The 20,777-nt window shown below is 40.7% G+C and overlaps 1 protein-coding gene across 3 annotated transcripts in view; it reads left to right on the forward strand.

Moving 5' to 3' along the window:
• RGS7BP (regulator of G protein signaling 7 binding protein) overlaps positions 1 to 20,777 on the forward strand; it is a 95,854-nt gene that overhangs the window by 40,694 nt on the left and 34,383 nt on the right. For all 3 annotated transcript variants that reach the window (XM_059175090.1, XM_059175088.1, XM_059175089.1), the window contains exon 3: positions 18,977 to 19,107. In XM_059175090.1, the coding sequence (XP_059031073.1) occupies positions 18,977 to 19,107 (131 nt within the window). The remainder of the gene's footprint in view (positions 1 to 18,976; positions 19,108 to 20,777) is intronic.

Genomic DNA, 20,777 nt, shown 5'->3' on the forward strand with positions numbered 1-20,777 from the left:
GCCGGGAGGAGGAGCAGAGGGAGAGAGAGACTCTTAAGCAGGCTCCGTGTTCAGTGGGGAGCCCCACTCAGGGCCTGATCTCACCACCCTGAGATCATGACCTGAGCCAAAGTCAAGTCAAAGGCTTAACCACCTGAGCCACCCAGGCACCCCAAATGTAGTTTCTTTTTAAAATTTATTTGTTAACCTAACATCCTTACATTATGTTTACTAGTGGACCCCAAACAGTACCAAACTCCATACCTTAAAACTTGACCTTCCTCGGTAACTGGAATCTGGGTATGCACCTTTTCCAAATACTTTTGAAAAATTAAAGCATCTCTTTATCTTTTACCTACAGAGTTTAGTTTTCTTATTTTCAAGTTATATTCTAAAACAAACTACCCCAACATTCAGGAAAATATGCCTCTTGGTGATCACAAAATGTTGATAATATGGTCTAATTAAAGTCTAGAGAAGTTTACGCACTAAATAACAAGTTTCCAAAATGATATTTTTAAATGTACACATTAAGAAAAATTCTCGTTTTTTTCTTTTTAAATATCTTTTCTCTATTAATTCTGATTATTTCTTCCAAAGTTAGTAGTATTTTTAACATACTTTTCCAAAACTATCCAGTTTTTAGACTATATTTGCTACATCTCACATTTTCTTGATTATTTAGCCTTTCCAATAGGATAGGTGTTACTGCGTATCTTTTCCCCCTTTCCTTTGCACTGATTTCTCAACAAAGAAGAATTTTTTCTTTGTTTCTGTAAAAACAAAAGTTCTGAAATAAAAATGACCCAATGCGCCTAACATCTATTCATTTTTATTTTCTTCTACATATGAAGCAATTATTTGACCTGATTTGTCATAATCTGGATATAGAACTTCTTCTAACACCTGGTTCTGAATTTAAGTCAGGGTTTTCTGAACTTATAAGTATTCCTTTCTTCTTTCCATCAAGCGTGTTGACCATTTCATCTATTTGGAATCTTTTGATTCCGTTTTGAAACAACAAGGTCATGATACGGCTGTAAATGCTCAGATAATCTGAAATCAGGATTTTCTATGTCATGGTCTTCTATGATGCATAGGAAAATAAATGACCAAGATTTACCTTTTTTCCTGTGTTAATGATGATGTCTACGGAAGAAGCAATGTCAAATTCACACTTGCAAGCTGTAATACTTTAATGTTAGTCCTTTTATTAAAGAATCTCACTGTTCTTGTGTTTCAACCTATTTATCTTGTCTTCTTGGAGCTTCTTAGTTGATTTCACAGCTGACCTCATATTGCTTGAATTTGTTAGGTTTCCTCCCTCCCTCCCTTCTTTGTTCCAAAATGGCAGGCACACAGCATGCCTCCACAAGAGTATAATGTAGCATAAAGAGCCTGGACTTTGGAGACCCAGTTTACTAATTCTGTGACCCAGGAGAAAGTAATCCATCATTAACATTTCTAAGGATATCTACATCAGAGAGTCTGTGTAAGATTGGGCAGGGTAATTTGTCTCGTTTTTTTCTGGCAGTGCAGTTAGTAAGGTGACTCTAGGGCATACAACACAACTACCTTGTATAAAACCTGACAAGCAAACACCCTTTTAAATATATAACTGAGCTTGTAGGAAAGAGAAATCCCTAAGGTCAAAAATGAAAAAGGAATCAAAAGCAAGGTGGTAGACAACATGGACTGATCCAATGGCTTCCCTGAGGGAGTTTGCTGGCTCCATTACTGAAGAGCTTGCAGTGGGAAGGTCATGTGGGAATAGGAACTACAAGTGAAATACCCACATAAAATCACATACTGGATGGATATTCTCTGCCCCTCCAGATCCACTATTCACCCATCTCCACCCTGAATCACGAGGCTCCCTTCTCCTCTGGCTTCCAGCTGGCCTTTGCCAATGAAGAATAAGTTGGGAAAGAAGGAGAAGAGTGAGGTCAGGATATTTATTCTCTTGTTTCCCACCCTACGCTGTCCCTTTGAAGTGGCCTTGTCCCTCCACACCCCATGGAGGCCCGCCTTATACAACTCTCTCCCCTGGGGTTCCAGGAACCTCTTTTCCCTCTCATTCCTCGGTGCCTATGAGTGGTCACAGCACCACATGGTCAGCTTCAAGCTGCTGTGACTCCCAGTTGCGCCCCATACCTTCATAATCTATCCGTGTATGAAGAAATGCTCCTCAAACCTTTTCTGGTTGAGATTCTGAGACAAATCAAGACTCTCAAAGGGCTATGTGTTCAGGGAAAGGGGAGTCCAGGGAAAATGTAAAACCAGCACCAAGAAATTAAAACCATGCTTTACAATGCCCTGGAGTCCAAAAGTAACCCATCTCAGGTATCTACAGAGAAAGTCTGGCTAAATAGGAGATCACAGCCTTAAATGGTAAAACAACCAGGGAAAAAATCTTGCAACGGTGAGACCTGCAAAACAGACAGTAGGATTTAACTATGCCAGAGGGGTAGTTAACAGCATTACCCGATAAGGACTTAGAATTATTAGAGACACAGAAGAACACTTGAAAACATGAGACCAAAGAGAGTATGTAAGAAGACAAAGCACACCTGGAGAAGAACTCAAAAAATCCCAGGAAGGGAAAACATATAATCTTTAAAAGTAAAACCAAATGGCTAGATTCTACAGAGGAAAAAGAGTTGACTGGAAGGTAGATATGAGGAAAATGCCAAGAACTCAACAACGGAAAGGTATAGATGCAGGAAACAAAAGAAGGGGATTAAGACACAAAGACTGGAATGCAAAGGTCTAACATATTTCTAATGAGAGTTTCTGGAAGAGAAAATAGAGAAAGGATACCACAGGACACTGGGAGGGAAGGAGGCTGAAGATCTTAAAAGCAACCAGAAAGAAAAGACATTACCTACGGAAGAAATGCAGTTAAAGTGGAAGTTTTCTCCACAATAGGAATTGAAGCCAGGCAGCCAATGGAATAAAAATGTGTAGCAGATTAAGCAGCACACGGTAAATGTGCAAGCCCCTTGCTACACCTCTCAGCTGACTGCTTCCTTTTGAACTGGATGAGCTCTTCATATGTTACACAAACATATTTGTGCTCCTCAATGCAATCCAGCATTGGCATATTTCTTCTAATAGGAGTTTAGGGTTTTTCAAAAAGAGTTTACTTCCTTACTTGAAAGAGAGAGAGGGAAGGAGGGAGAGAACACAAGCAGAGAGAGCAACAGCAGGAGGGGGAGAAGCAGACTCCCCGCTGAGCTGGGAGCCCCACGCAGGGCTCCATCCCAGGACCCTGAGATCATGACCTGAGCCAAAGGCAGACGCTTAACTGACTGAGCCACCCAGACATCCCACTAGTAGTTTAGTTTTTATCTAGTTAAACCCATTCTTTTTTTTTTTTTTTTAAGATTTTATTTATTTGACAGAGAGATCACAAGTAGGCAGAGAGGCAGGCAGAGAGAAGAGGGGGAAGCAGGCTCCCCGCTGAGCAGAGAGCCCAATGGGGGGCTCGATCCCAGGACGCTGAGATCATGACCTGAGCTGAAGGCAGAGGCCCAACCACTGAGCCACCCAGGAGCCCCTAGTTAAACCCATTCTTAACTAAAGCTGTTTTAACCTTTAAACAAGAAGCTGGAAGTAAAAATGCAGAAATATTTTAATGCTTATTGAAAAATGCAATGGGAAAAATTGCATTGATGTTTCAGAGGATACAAACTAAAAAGAAATTAAGGAGTATATAAAAGTGGTAGGAACCAGTGCCAGGAAAAAAAATACTACTACCTGGGACTTCTTTGCAAGAAAATAGCCAAAGGGTATGGACAGATAGTTGGAATAAGCAAACATAAGAGAAAGTATTCAACTCTATTAATAGTTGAAAAAAACACATTAAAATATAGAGTTGTACATATTGTAAATTAGCAAAATGTCAACAAATTATTATAGCCAGCTCTGGTAATTCTATGGCAAACCTGGTATACTTAGATATTGCTAGAGGCATAGAAATTTATACATAATTAAAGGAAAAAAATTCAGTTCTGTAGTCACACTAGCCCATTTTGAGTGTTTGGCACAGACCATCTCCATCCTCACAGGGAGTTCTACTGAACTCTAGCGGTTGGGGACAGACACAGAAGTGATGGGTTTTTTAAGACAAATAGCTTCCCTTGTACTTGGTGATTCCAAGTTGTTCTCCAGTTCTTCAAGGCTCTCCAACAGTATCAATCCACTCTTCCACTGATACGTTACTCGGTCTCCTGAGTAAATACACTTGGTATTTTCAGACTTATTTTTCTAATCTAATAGGTATGAGATGATATTTCTCACTGATTTAAATTTGCATTTTCCTGATTACTAATTAGGTCAAGCATTTTTTTCATGTATTTATTACCCTTTCATATTTCCTCTTCAGGGAGCTTCCCGGTTTGTTTTTTTTTTTCTTCACATTACCCTGTTGCAATGATTTAAAATGGGAAAATGTTTATGATATAGTGACAAGTTTAAAAAAAGAAAGGACAAGTTCTTAGTCTTTCTCTTCCAAGTCTTCCTCTTGACTCCATGTAGACGGAGGGATTATTTTTCTTTATTCCTGCTATTATTTTTATTTCACATTATTCCTTTCTGATAGAACACTGTGTGCTTGACCTAAAAAAATCTGTGTCTCTATGTGTGTGTGTCTGTGTGTGTGTGTGTGTGTGTGTGTGTGTAAAAGCTAAGATCGAGCAGTGAGAGAAAAACAACATTTCAAGATTTGTATCTTTAATTAGACTACATGTTTAAATTGCAAAGGAAACTGCCTTTCATAATTCAAGTAGAAGGAAATGAATTCGCGTATATTGCTTGGAGATTTCACATATTCATGATGTGGAAATTAACTTAAGCACACACCAGTCTAAGTAGTCAACTTGGAAAAGAAATGACATTCTTTAAAGAAGTGGAACAGCACTGTTTAAAAACAAAAACAAGATGCAGTGAAATGGGAGTGTAAAAACTGAACAGAGATTAATTCCTACCCAGCCTGAGTCCTTGGGGGAAAACGGGCCATGGTCCCTAACATGTTCCACAGCAGCAACAATATCCAGCATGTGCAACCTTCCACCCTAGTGAAATGCGGTTAAATCCCCATACGTGCCCACGCAGATTTGTCCCCTATTGGTCCTTTCCCTCTGTTTTATTGTCAACTGGGCCCTTTTCTATCATTCTTTCATTTCCTATCTAGATCAAACTTTCCCAACATCCCTGTTAATGCTTTGTTGAACGTTTCCCACCCCTGGTACAAGTGCTCTTTGCAGCAGGTAGGGAGAGAATAAGCAGGATTTTTTTTTTACCCCTAACAAAGACAGACAGGAGCTGTCTTTCTACGTGCTCCCGGAGACCACAGGCCCTTAGGTGATGCTGCAACCTCCCATCCTCCAAGCAATTTTCGTCTATTTATCTGTCAGGGATCTCTCCAGCATTTTAGGAGTGTGAGCTGGACTGTGCCTTTATACATTCTCTGCGTTTCCCACTTGCTTCCATACGAGCACCCTCGAAAGTGACTTGCTCAGAGCAGGAGGCAGAGGGCCTCTGCGTTTATCGTTCCTGCCCTTGCCCCCGCCAGTGGCCTCTCCACGCCGCAGGGCTCTTTGTGAACTCAAATAGTAATTTGTAGAGTGGGTGTTGCCGCATTTCCCTCTGCTTTGCAGTCAGATGTCAGTTCATTCTAAGGTGTTACAACATGAGTTATGGGACAGGAAATGAAAGAAGGCCACACTGAAGTAAAATTTATAAAACAAGATGTTTTTAAAATGAGGATAAATCCTGGCCGGGTAAAACCTGGAGTGTGAACGAAATAGGATTTGCAACTTGAATGCACACCCTTCAGGAGGCCTCTCAGAAGAATGTGCCAAGCTGGCTTGACTTCCCAGGGGTGCTTGTATGCAGGAGGGCCTTATCACTGCAGTCCTAGAACCTCCCAGGGTCTTCCATCTGCTTAAGTTGGAGCTAAGGTGTGGGTTTGGATCTACTTACTAACACTCCCTGAATGTGTTCCCTGAACACTATCTGGGAACACCCTCCTTGGGCCTGAAACGTGTGGGGATGTTTCCTGAAGCTACTCTTCTGTGTAACAGGCTTGGATTTGCAGCTGTGTGTCATGATTTGGGGGCACTCTATAGGGGCGTCTGTTTTAAATACCAACCTTACCACTGGCTTGCTAACTATATGACTTCTTTCCTTTGGATGCTGGATGCCTTCCTAAAGGATAGGCTGTAATAAGCTACCCCATTGTTTCACAAAGTGTGGCTCCTGAATCAGTGGGGAACTTATTAGAATTCAAATAACCAGGCCCCAGACCAGACCCACTGAACTAACTGGAAACTCTAGGGACGGGGCCCAGCATTCTGGAGCTTAACAAGTCTTCCAGGTGATTCTAATGCCCATTAAAGTTTGGGAGCCTCCTACTGAAGCCTGAGCTTCAAACTGACATGGGCAAGAGGACATGTAAGAAGGTATTCTAGTTTTGAACTTCATAGTCTCTGTTTCTAATTTCTATTTTTGTGCATTTTTATATATGTAACACGTATACTATTATAATACGTGCATGTATGTATTCGTATTACATATATGTATGTAGTATACATATGTATACGTACATGTATGTATGTAGTATACGTATTACATATATGTATGATTCATCAATAAATTCGCACTGTCTACTAGAAGTTCATGTTTAATTTTGTTACTGACAGAGATGCATGATATACAAAGTCTGAAGACTACTTGTATAACATTTAAAAACACTTATGCTTTGAATCCAACTGAGCTGTTAGCCACCAATAATGTCACACATTTGTGTTCATATATTTTTCTCCTTAGTTCTAAAATGCTTCGCACGTAATTTATAGCTTATTCTCCTGTTGTGCGGAGAACACTCACATTCCCAGTAAAGTGAGAAAAGGGGGCCTCTGTGTTGTGTCCGAGACTCTTTCTGCCTGTCCTTGAACAAAGGAGAGACCAGCAGTGACCCATGAACAGCGTCAATGACACCTCCCCATGTCCCCCCTCGGCACATTCATCAAATCTGCATGCAGGAAAGGGTACAAAGAGCGAGAAAGAGGATTCTGTGCCCAGTCCTTGCCATGTCCTTTTCTCACTCCCCTTGCTTGGCTTAGAGGAAGGAATCCCTGGGGTCTGGGGAAGCACTCTGTTCTCGTTCCTCACTCCCCAACAAATACCAGCTTGCACTAGCGCGGTAGGCCTCCTGTGTTACACACTCTTGCTCCCTTTGTCTTCGTATTCCAGAGCTACCCAGAAAATACCGCTGTGTGCTTATTATAAACGGGAAAGTGGAGGAACTGGGAGTAGGGCTGACTTTTAAGCCACAATAATTTAGGAGCTCAACAAAGAAAAAGGAAAAAAAGTGGTTATTTCCTTCTTAGTATAATATGCACATAAAGTATGCTCTCCAAAGCTATGCGTGGCATGAATGAACAAACATATAAATATGGTTCGGTTCCTGAGCGCTGAGTTCTAATACATAGCCGCTAAAAGCATAAATCTAGGTTTGAGTCTTCTCACGGCACTTAATATTTCTGTGACCTTGAGGAAGTCCCATTACCTCTCTTAAGCCTCATTTCCTTTGCTCTGTAAATTAGGGATAAGGATACCAAACACTCCATAAACTCATTGTGAGAATTAAATGAGATATAAGAGCTTAGCTTAGTATCTGGCACAAAATCAATCCCCAGGAAAGGAGAGCTATGTTGGATGTTGCTAGCGCTGAATCAAATGCTGAAAAGGAGTAAATTGTATTCCTCCCCTTCGGTCGTCTGTCAGGGAAGCTCACAACCCCTCTTTTTTTTTCCCCCTAGCTCAGGCCAATGATCTTACATAATCTATGCTATTTTGAAATCACAAGTAATGCCTTAGGGCGTGGCTCGTGGCTCGGTGGGTTAAGCCTCTGCCTTCGGCTTAGGTCATGACCTTAGGGTCCTGGGATCGAGCCCCGCATGGGGCTCTCTGCTCAGCAGGGAGCCTGCTTTCCCCCTCTCTCTCTGCCTGCTTCTCTGCCTACTTGTGATCTCTTGCACTCCGTCAAATAAATAAATAAATAAATAAATAAATAATCTTAAAAAAAAAAATGTAATGACTTTACTAGAGAGACTGACCTAAACATTTGTTAATCACTATCTCCTCCAGCCCCTATGTCTGTATACCTGGAAGAGCTATTTTCGCTCTGAGCTACTGTAACTCCTGGTCAAGGTGCAGAGTCCTTTCATTCCGTTTCACCTGTCCTTCATCATTAAGAGAGAAGGGGGGAATTTCTGTATAGATCTCCACGCAGAAGCCATTCAGTTGAAAACTGGATGGCCGTAAAATGATACCACATGAAGGAAGGGATAAAAGACTGCACGTTTTCTATCACTGTTTAGAAAAATTAATTTGTCTCAGAGGAGACTTGATAGCATGTTACCATCAAAAAAATCACAGGATAATAATGGAAGTTTCCGTGAACTCTGAAAAAAAGGACTCAAGGAAAAGTAGCTCTTCTCTCTTTTTCCCCTCGATTCACCCTTTGTGAATAATGGGAAATCAATAAATATGATTTGATTTAATAAAGAAGAAGAAGGCCTGTGACAAAGGTGTAAAGATGCCAAGGCAAAAAAAGCACCAAAATTGCTTCCCTAAGACAATTCTGCTCATTTGTGCTTCTTATAATCACATAATTCCCATCTGGCTTGATTTAAATATTTTCAGTACTGTATGAAATAGGTATTACCATCTTAATTCAGTATTTCAGGCAGCAAGAATTTGAGAAATTTGCCCAAGGTCACAATTAAAGTCATGAAATGGAGATATAAATCCCAAACCACTTACGGCTTCATGTGGAGGAGAAAGGGACCTTTATCTTCATCTCTTTTCCTTCTTCAAGAAAATGCAAATTACTGCCATAAAGTGGACCCCTTGCTCCCCCGATCACTTAACCACTGCTTTTCCTTCACCAACTAGAACACTCTGAAGTGACCAGTCTTGCCCCTCTGAGACCGCTGGATCTGTTGCACAAACTCAGATAAGGGTCAGCCGTGATTGTTCAGTTTGATTCATTTCAAAAAACAGGGACTTAGAACCTTCAGTGAACCAGGCACTATGCTAGGGGTTTGGGAACCAGATATAATGGATAAAACTTCCTGCTCCTAAGGCTATCGGTCTGGAAGGAAATAGACCAAAATGATAATAATGGAACCTCTGGCATTGGTTTAAGTCATCTTTTCCTCTTTTCTCTTACCTGCATAAAATGTCTAGTAATGTGTGCTACTTTTATAGACTAGCTTAAAGAAAAGGGGGGGGGGGTGCTGCAAGAGAAGAAAGTATTAAGGAACTGATCTCTAACAGTGAAAAGAAGATGACAAAGACAGAGCCAGCAGTGTAACCCCAGCCTTCTGACTCCTTACACCCTAGAGGCATTACTGTGGAAAGCCACTTTGGGGAACTCTTTAATTGAGAACCTGCTATGATGCAGGCTATCTGAAACATAATCTGGAAGTCACAGAGATAAATAAGATCAACTTTCCAGTGGAAAAATGGTGGATTATGATATTTTCCAAGTGTACAGATACTGCTCTTACCTGTGTGCATGAAGCTTTTGCCTTTTTTGGCAGCAAGTATCTATTATATCCGTCTAGAAATGCAAATGGCCATACTGGCATGAAAGATGTCATCTTTTGAGAGCTATGCAAAAAACACAAATTATCATTGCATGCCAACAGAAAGACAGAATAACCCCACAGAATCCTATTAGATCTAATATCCAAAGAACCTCTGCAATCAGGTGGAAGTCTAAAGCTGAGAAAGTCAACTGCAAAATGCTACGTAAGTCTTAAGGTTTCTCAAAGTCCTTCACATGAACAGAAGAATGAAGCAGGGTTGGGGGGGGGGGGTCACCTGGGTGGCTCAGTGGGTTAAGCTTCCTCCTTAGGCTCAGGTCATGATCCTGGGGTCCTGGAATCCAGTGGGGTTCCCTGCTCGATGGGAAGCCTGCTTCTCCCTCCCTCACTCCCTCTGCTTGTGTTCCCTTTTTTGCTGTGTCTCTAATCATCAAATAAATAAATAAAATCTTAAAAAAAAAAAAAAAAAAAAAAAAAAAGAACCAGAGGGCTGAAGTCCTAACCCATAGCGGAAGCTCTGTATCTGTTGTTATAATATGACACACAGATGCCAGAAATGCCAACTTTCTACTCTATTCCTGAATCCTCCCCACAGAGCCTTCCTGGTTGAATCCTTTCATGACGCCAAAAAGGGATAATTTCAGGCTGTGTGAGCCACACTTTGGAGTCCCCTTGTCTCTTGTCACCCTTCAGCCCATCACCCTAAATAGCCTCTCGCATGTAGGAGGAGGCCTTTGGCACTGACGACAAGGGATGTGACTGTTTTTCTCTAATTATACAACCCATACGTCATCGCTACGTATTCAAGTATTGGTCAAGTATTGATCATTTTGTGCTGTTACAGTTAAATGAGATGAGTTATCAAAAACTCTCTTGTGGATAAACGGAACGAGTTAAATTTGCTCAGCCGGGTTATCTGAGGTTGTTTTAAAACTGTGTTATCATTTTGGCTAGATCACTGAACCCCTAGTTTTAGCTAAAGGGAAATATGATATCCCCTAAATTAATGACATGATTAAAAATGAAGGGCTGAATGCCCTTTAAATAAACCAAGAGTTTAATATATTGAGCCCTAAAATTCTGGGGGATAAAAGCAGGAATTAACTGCAAGCTGCAATTAATGACCCGGACTTTGAATATAATGAAACGTAATGAGCTGAATTCTTTCCAGTGTAACACATGATAATTGAATGATAATTGACCTCTGAAGATCATTGGTATCAGGTGAAAACAGGACGCATCAGAGGATGAAAATCTTGATTTTTGACTCAAAAAAATATTTTCCAATTATAATGTGAAAACCTACATATGCTTAATTTAAATATAAATATATACCTATGTACATATTTAAAATTAAACTGATCCCTGCTCAAGTCAGGGGGCTACGGCTTTGTTGGAAGCACAGAACCCCCTGCTGACTGTCACCCCAGCAGACAGGCCAGAACCCAGGACTCATTAGACTATCAGCCACATGCTTCTCTTTGCGAGCCTGTACGAATCACAAGACCTGGGAGACCCGAACTAAAGAGCTATTTGCAGACCCCGTATGACACCCAACCAGAGACCATCAAGAGAAAAACACTGAGAGGTTCAGAGAGGAAAAAATGGAAGTTCCAGGAGAGTCTCAAGCCAGAAAGAATAAAGGGCAGGGAGGCAGGCCAAGACAGGATAAGAAAGGTATTTCATTTTGGAGAGTGAAGAAATATTGCTTTGTAAATGTTAGCTTTCCCTGATCGATAAACAGGAGTCTCGAGTATCAAGCAAGGGAAGTCATAATGTGCAGCCCATTAACTCCTTCAACCTCTAATGCCCCGAGAAATGCCCAGAAAGTCCCTTCACAATCACCACAAAAGTCATCCCCTCTCCCCACCCCTGCCCAAGAATGCCTTAAATGGTGACATTTAAAATAAATAAAAGATGATTTATAATTCAGGAGTCATACTTTTAGTCTTCATTATTAAGTATTGTAATGTCAGGAAACTGATGGCTATTGATTTTTTTAAGCGTTTAAATACAGTTTTTACTCTTCAAATGGAAAAAAAAAAAAATGAGTAAGATGCTCAGTAATACTACCCATTATTTATCCACTCTCCCTTCTGGCTTATGGGGAAATGCCAAAGGTCCTGCTGGAGGGCAAACCAAAAGCCACAGGCAGATGAAGACCAGAACAGAGCCCTCAATCAGAAAAGGCTCTCGGGCTCCCGAGGCTTTGCATAAAGGCACCTGAAGAAACCACCCACAGATAATTAAGGTGCACTGCACATTTCACTTTGCTGTTCAAAGTCACGTCTCATTTCTGACTGAACCCCGAACAGCTCCCAGGCGGAGTTTCATCCCAACTCATGTTCAGTGGTGAGGAAATCCCGGAGCCCTGCGTTCCCATGGAATGGCATGCTGACAAGTGAGAGGAGTTATTGCAATGACTTCTTCTAAGGCTGCTGGCGGGAACCAGACTTGCTAGGACCCTCTCTGAAGATCCTGGAAGAGATTGCCACCGAAAACACAAGCTTCATGAGAACTCTCTGAAGAAAGTTTATGAGAAAAATGGAAACAAGTGGGAAAGTCAACTGTTAAATACACAGATACCTTGAAAAATGCTTCTGTTCTTCTGATTAACTAGGCTCCTTTTTTATTTTAGAAAAAGATTTTATTTCTTTATCTGAGAGAGACAGCATGAGCTGGGGGCGGAGGGGTAGGGAGCGTGGGGGACAGAAGGAGAAGGAGAGAGACAAGTAGACACCCCGCAGAATGCAGAGCCTGACCTGGGGCTCAATCCCAGGACTTTGGGATCATGACCTGAGCCAAAGTCAGAGGCGAAACTGACTGAGCCACCCAGTGGCCCCTAAATGGATTCCTCTTTTTATTACAGTGCTTACTTTGGTGTAAAAGAGAACAGTCATTTAGTAGGTACTCAGACCTTATTCTGTTTAGGAACTTGGCTAGAACTTGTAATCATGCTTAAGAATTTGAAACCTAAAATAATACCTGGGGGACACACACACATGCATTTGTGCCTTCTCTGTCCTCTAACTATCCATTGATGACTTGTGCTATGAAGCCACCTTGAGAAGTCTCCTGCATGGAAAATATGAGAAGGCAGGCCTCTGCATCGGTCACTGCATGCAACCTAGACCCAGGGTATCCTGTTGTTAAGTGGAATCCATCTGAGAGGAAACCACTGGGGGTACTCAGAGACATCCTGGAGCTTGCTATCCTGGGGTAAGTCAGTTAATCCCCATCCTCCCTCGCTATTTGCTCTGAAAAATAAAGCAAAGGATGTCACCCCCTTCCCTCGTGCTGTTTGGCTCCCTGAGTCTTTCCTTGCCATTTCGCCTCATAGCCGGCGACAGAAGCGATTCTGTTAAGAGAAACTGGGATCTCTCTCTGCTGCAAGCTTGGATTCTGGTTTTCGTCTCTGGGAGCTGACAAACCCCAAGTGCTCATCTGTCATCACCCAAGTCTGTGAAATGCTGAGGGGTTGTCAGTGGGGTCACATCTTTTTTTCTCAGTCTAATGGCATGTTTATTTAACCAAAGTCCATATTTGGGAACTGTAAGCAAATAAAGAATGTTACAGAATAACAGATAATTTTTAAAACCAAAGACTGCACTCCAGCAGAATGCTAAGTAAACACAACTTTGATGTGTTAAGATGGACGGCAGCCAGCTTCGAACAATCCGTCACAGTTGTTCCTTGTTTTCCCTCACAGGATCTCACTTGATCCTTGCGAGCCCCTTGAAGTACTTCAGTCGCGAATTGCTGTTACCCCTATTTCACAGCTGAGGAAACTGAGTCTCAGAGAAGTTACCATGGTTTTCCTAGGATCACAGTTCTAAGCAGCAAAGTCTATATTTAGAGCCGAGGGTTTTTTTTAAAGATTTTATTTATTTATTCGACAGAGAGAGAGATGCAAATTGGCAGAGAGAGAGGGGGAAGCAGGCTCCCCGAGGTGCAGAGAGCCAGATGCAGGGCTCCATCCCAGGACCCTGAGATCATGAAGTGAGCCAAAGGCAGAGGCTTAACCCAATGAGCCCCCCAAGCGCCCCTAGAGCTCAGTTTTCTGACTCCAGACCCACTCCCCTGTTTTTATGTCTTGCTGCCTTCGAATGAATATACAAATCATGACTTCGGGCACAGACTTTCAAAACAACAAAAATTTTGCTGTTTTTTAAAAAGCCGGTAGCAGCAACATAGAACGCCAAAATCTGGCAACCTTGACCAAAGAACTGACAGATGCGGGGCGGAAACATTTCCCTAGTGTGTCCACGCCGGAATTTGACCTTAATAGTCATAAAGTTTCTTTTTTTTTTTTTTTAATTGATTTGTTCAATTTATGCCATGTAATTATTTGGGGAACTATAAATCCTTGGATGGCAAGTAAATACCCACCACCTAGATTCTACAATTAACATTCTCTTACACTTCCTTTAATGGGTTATCACCCTGTCTGTCCATTCCTCTAGCCACCCCGCAACCCATATTATTTTCCTGAAGTTGCAGGTATCAGTAACGTTTACCCCTAAGTAGTTTGGCTTGCATATCATTCATTAGAATTCAGTATTTGCTGATGGTTCTTATTTTTTTAAGTAAAATTTGCATATAATCAAATATATAAATCTTAAGTGTACCATCCAATACGTTTTGCCAAATGTATATACCCATGTAATTCAAACCTCTATCTAGACAGAATCTTAACCCCCGACCCCAGAAAGTTCTTTCTCCTCATGCCCCATCCCAAATTCCCTCTGCACCACTATCCTAATCTTTATCACTGACAATCAGTTTTTTCTCTTCAAGAATGACATATAAATGGGGTCATACAGTATTTACTCTTCGGTGTTAAGGATTTTCTCTCTCAAGATCCTGTGTTTGAGAGTCATTCATGTTGTTTTGTGTATCACTTTACTCCTTTTAAGTGTTGAGCATTACTCTACTGTAAGAATATATTAGGTTCTTTATATCCACTCTCCTCTAGATGGGCTCTTTGCAGTTTTTAGGTATTCTAACGAAGACTACTAAGAACAGTCTTATAGAGATCTTTCTGTGACTATGTTTTCATTGCTCTTGTTAAATACCTAGAAATGGAATTGCCAGGTCAAAAGGAGGTATGTTTAGTGTCGTAGGAAACTCCCCAAACCCTTTTCAAAGCAGTTGTACTGTTTTAACTCACATCACCAGTATATGAGAGTCTCTGTTGCTCACATCTTCAGCAACATTTGGTGTTTTCAGTCTTTTTAATTTTAGTCGTTCTGGTGGGTGTTTATCATATTACTTTTTGAATTACCCAACAAGAATATCCACCAAGTATACCTACACTTGCATTATCAAGGGGCATCTTGGGCAATATTTATATTTATAGCCCACTAGTACTATATACCAGTTCAGGCTTCTTAAGCCATGTGATTAAGACATTAAATCTCAGGTGTTTGGGCGGCTCAGTCAGTTAAGTGTCTGCCTTCGGCTCAGGTCGTGATCCTGGGAGTACTGGTATTGAGTCCCACATCATGCTCCCTGCTCAGCAGGGAGTCTGCTTCTTCCTCTGACCCTTTCCTCTCTCGTGTTCTTTCTCACTCTCTCTCAAATTAAAAAAAAAAAAAAAAAAAAAAAAAAAAAAATTAAATCTTGGTTCTCCTCCTTTAGGACTAAAAGGTTCATTATTTGACAGTTATTTAAACAATTTTGGCTTCAACCTGAGCTCCAGTTCACTGAATATCATTAATCTTTAGGATGGTTTTCATTAACACTAAGACTTTCAAATTCATCAAAATGATCAGGTTAGATCTTGACTTACACTCATTAGAAAAATAAGGAAATAAGCACAACCTAGTCACTAACCTATAAAATGGCTTTGACTGAATTACATGGGCACCACCACAGTGGTCACTCTCTTAGACCTAAACGTGTTTTTTGTTTTTAAGATTTTTTATTTATTTGATAGACAGAGATCACAAGTAGGCAGAGAGGCAGACAGAGAGAGAGGAAGGGAAGCAGGCTCCCCACTGAGAAGAGAGCCTGACGCGGGGCTCCATCCCAGGACCCTGGGATCACGACCTGAGCCGAAGGCAGAGGCTTTAAACCACTGAACCACCCAGGCACCCCTAAATGTGTTATTAATAACAGTGAGTCCATTTAGATGAAACTTAAGTAATAGGTGGTAAAGATTTCTCCCAGTTAAATTGCTTCCAGTTGCTGGAGGAAGTCATAGGCCTAATTGTTTCTTAATGCAAATTCTTCCTCAGGCCTTCTAATTGATCCTTAGAAAGTTTTCAAGCTTTTACACCGCTGTTTTCTTGGCTTTTGCTGCATTCTGCCTGCTCTAACTTTATTGCTTATTTGTCATGAAAATAACCTACATGATCTTAATGCTCATCAAAAATGTATTTCAGTCCACTGCTCATAACATTAGATGTAAGTCATCTGGCATTCTGTCTTTTAATGAACGTTTAGTGAGCAGTAGCAGTAACGCAGCCAAGAGCTCAGAAGTGGGAGAAATAAACTGTACACAGCTTGAAGCCGACGGAACCTGGTCAAGGCATCGCATGGAACACTAATACGAATGATAGGTTAACTTTTCCACTGCTCTTTTTTTTTTTTTAAAGATTTTATTTATGCATTTGACAGAGAGAGAGAGGTCACAAGTAGGTAGAGAGGCGGGCAGAGAGAGGGAGAAGCAGGCTTCCTGCTAAGCAGAGAGCCTGATGCAGGGCTCGATCCCAGAACCCTGAGACCATGACCTGAGGCAAAGGCAGAGGCTTAACCCACTGAACCACCCAGGCGGCCCTTCCACTGCTCTTTAACTAACTTTTCTTCGTACTTCAATTCTCCAAGATATTAAAGGCTACTGTGCAAGGATTCATAAGAATTTTTGAACTGGAAAATTTATAAAGCAACCTTAGTATTGATTAATTTTTGTTGGGCAGATTATATTTCTGGTGGCACCTATTAGGTCCCTTCCCGTAACACCTAGAAGAGCAAGATGCTTCCACAGTTTGAGAATTCCCCTGGTTACAGAGGCAGTAGGGAGATGGCACCTGAGGGAATGTGATGAACTAGGCATTTTAATCTCTGTCCTGACTTGCCTTTTTCAGGAGCGCTGAATGCACAGCTTTATCGCTCACTGTGTAGCTGTAAGATAATAAAACATACTGGTTCTTATGATATGTTAATATGGTAATCATTTGTGTAAATTACATAAAATGTCACCTATACATGAGTTTGCCTATTTGGGGAACTAACCACTAGGCACATATTTTGTACTTCTGAAAATAAAAATACTCCATGACTTGAAATGATATTACAGTGACTAATTGTCCCACACATCAAATGTGCAATATATACCACAGATTTATCATAGGTTTCTTCTTCTTTATTTTTAACGTGCCTATGTGCCAGCAGGGCCAATGTTATACACAGGTGAAAAGATTCTGGGATGACACTCAGGAAAAACCTGACTGCCTTAATATATTTTTCCGCTAGCCTGCCTTAGGGATGAGGCACTTATCTTCAGATTTTCCTATCAAATTTCCTATCAAGTCAATGTATTATCAGGTAATACATGAATATCACTTTTTATTAAACAAACCATTAATGCCCACTATTCCTCCAGAGTCTGGCAGAACCCGAAGGGATGGAACACAGTCAGAGACATTTGAAAGGCTGAAGGTGATATGAAGGAGCGAGACACTGTGTCTGTGCGGTGGTGGTGAGGGGGGAGGAAGAACCCCGGGGGAGCAGGAGGACAGCTGGAGGGTGAAAGGCACCTGTGGGAGGAAGCTCTGAAAGAAAATCTGGAACTTTTGCAAAAGAGACACTTGTTTGCAACATTAGCCTGGGGCTGGACCCACCAGACACAAATAAGAAACTAACATCGTTTATTTTCCAGAGAAAGCCAAATTTTGCATGTAAGCTCTTTTGAGGCACTTTGTTGTGACATAGGAAAGACAGAATAACTTTGCAGGCATCGATTGTACCGAGACCAAAAAATGGTGCATTTTTCTGTTACATAAGCCAGATAGTTAGATAAACTCTACTTCATCTACTAAATAAGTATGGAAAATGAAAATTGATTATTATTGTAAAGGGCTACATAAATGCAAATTCTTTTTACTGTGAGTCCAGAGCTTAAATAAAAATCAAGTCATCATTCTTTTCTGATAATTGTCCCTCATATTGTGCCAGCGACCACTTTATAAAGGAATCAAATCCAAACGCTGCATTATTTAATCAGATTTCATTGCATACTAAATGAACGGGGATAGAAATAAAGGTAACACATTAGGACATGTGACAGAGCTCACTTCTAGGCTACTTCCATTTCTAATGTATCTCTAAATTTTATCCCTTTTATTTAGTTTGCTTTATTCAGTACATGCTATTTTAATGGCATAAAAAGATTTCAATGACAACTAATTATTCCCTTAATAAAAATAAAAGTGATCACTCCATGTTTTATCATATTCCCATTTATCCATTTTTGTAAAAGATTTTATTTATTTATTTGAGAGAAACAGAAAGAGCATGAGGGGGGCGGCAGGAGGAGGCAGAGGGAAAGGGAGAAGCAGACTCCCCGCTGAGCAGGGAACCCAACATGAGGCTCAATCCCAGGACCCCCATATTGTGACCTGAGCCAAAGGTAGATGCTTAACTGACTGAACCACCCAGGTGCCCCCCATTTGTACATTTTATCAGAATCAATAGAGAAAGGCTCATGGACTTGTGAATAAATTTTAGAGCATAAGTTCAGTAATTAATTAGCTTTAGATTGTTAAGCATAATTATTAGAATTGTATAACTTTTCTTTTTCATGAAATTTTTATGTTTTCATTAAAATCAGTTGGCCTTTTTTAAATTAACTATAGCAAACAATAAAGGAATATTCTTCAGACTGAGACAAAAGACCTTGTTCAAAATAATTGATATCTTGGCTCTCTAATCATATTATTCTAGGGTCTTAATATTAAAAAGCTCTCATGGTTGATAATTGAATAGCTCTTTGTTAGTTTCTCTAAAAATAAGAGTTTTTAATCTCTTTTTGTGGCTAGGAGAGTCTTATGACTTAAAAATATTTTGGAAATTTGTTTCAATGCTTAAATGGAAAATGATACTTTCAATTACTTAAAACATTTATAATTTTAAGCTCCCAGCAGAAATCTGCTGCTAAGGGGAAAAAAAAAATTAAAAGCTGTTAGTCAAAAAGACGCTTATGTAAGAACTGTGACATTGGTCATTGCTATGAAAGCAGGAAGTCATCCTATATTTTAGAGTCAAGGCTTAACAGAATTTTTATCGAGCATTTTCCCCTCTCGGAGCTGAGACAAATGGCTGAGGAGTGAAATCTTAAGAAATGCTCACGGCTTTTCTCCTTCATTCTGTTGCAGCCCAGAAGATGGTGAGATCCATCCAGAAATCTGTCGGCTTTATATCCAGCTGCAGTGCTGCTTAGAAATGTACACAACAGAGATGCTCAAATCCATATGTCTGCTGGGGTCTCTTCAGTTTCACCGAAAAGGTATCTGCCTTTAGCATACTACCATAAACACTGATGTTACACAAAAGCTTATCTTTTCCAAAGGCCTGGAAGCACCCTGCTGTACACACAGTTGGGATGGATGTCAGTGTCCAGGAAGCATCTGATACAAATTAATCAAAGAAGTCTATACCAGTACTAAGTGCCTAGGAACACGGGTCATCTTGAACAGAACCTGTGGTAGAAACTGTTCTCAGATGTAGTCTTTTACCACTTGCGAACATGACTTCGGTTACAATTGGCACAGAGAGCAAAAATACGTAATGATCTTCCTAGGGGTAAATGCCATCCAAGACGGCTGCTCTTTCCCTAAATGAATTTGGCTGCAAGACGACAAATTACATATTATGTCTCAAAGATTTAAAAATAGGGGGAACTCAACCAACAATAGGGAGGCATATGAGTAACAGAAAAATCTCCTTCCTTGACTTAAACGATAAAGGAACATACTGACTGAAACGTCCAGAGATGGCAGTGACTTTAGTGTGGTCTCATCAAGCTTTTGACCCACACACCAAAGGATACTCTGCCTTCTCCTAGGTGGTGGCCTTACCCTCACACTGCTTTCCCCCACATGAGCAGAGGGATCCCCGCAGTTCCAGTCATCACATCTGCCTACTAAAAGATCCATACAGAGAATTTCTCCCCACCAGAGACTCAGATGTGTTGTGAGCTTCATTCTGATTGGACCAGGTGGGATCATGGGTCTGTGCCTGAACCAATCGCTTTAGTCAGAGGGATGGAATTATACTGATTGATTTTAAAGCCCATTCCTGGATCTAAAATAGGAGTCCACACTACCCAACCATTGGCCATTACATGATGGGAGCAGGTGGAATAGAACAGATGCTGGGGAGGAAACCAGAAGTTTCTGTCAGTGGAAGATTCAAGCTCTATTTCTTTCCTCATTCATTGCACAATAATTTATTGGAAAGCTCCTGAATGCAAACACTTCTTGCTTGAGCTCAAAAGGATAGGATGATGTATAGAAGGTAATCCTTACCTGTAATTTAAATCCAGAGAGAGAAGAAACCCCTATAATATTCAGGGAAAATCTTATAGAAAGGGTGAGGCTTGAGCTAGGTTATGAAGATAAAGTTGAAGCAGGGAAGGAAAAAGAAGGACCTTGCAAGGGAAGAAGCAGTTAAAGTAGAGATTTGAAATCAAATGAGCATGGAATATGTGGGGAAGTAAACGGCATGACAAAGAACTTGTAAAAATCAAATCTTGTGTATTCATGGATATATGCACAAGGCAGAACTAAAAATAGGATTATGCTACACTGCTCCCAAGAGAGAACATTTTCTTAAAACACGAGTATTTTTTTTTTCCTTTTTCCTTCTTTTAAAAAAAAAAAAAAAGATTTTAATTATTTATTTGAGAGAGAGCACACAAGCTGGGGAGAGCAGTAGAGGGACAAGCAGACTCCCCACCAAGCAGGGAGGCTGATGGGGGACTCGATCCCAGGGCCCTGAGATCATGACCTGAGCTGAAAGCAGACACTTAGCAGACTGAGCCACCCAGGTGCCCTCCTTTTTCCTTCTAAAGGCAGAACTTTCAACAGCTTCTTTTTTTTTTTTTTTTAAACTTCTGTTATTACTGCAAGTGAACATGTTAGGAGAGATGAGGTCCTAGACACTCCTGATGCCTGA

The sequence above is a fragment of the Mustela lutreola genome, chromosome 5 (genome assembly GCF_030435805.1).
Source record: "Mustela lutreola isolate mMusLut2 chromosome 5, mMusLut2.pri, whole genome shotgun sequence".
NCBI classification, from domain to species: Eukaryota; Metazoa; Chordata; class Mammalia; order Carnivora; family Mustelidae; genus Mustela; species Mustela lutreola.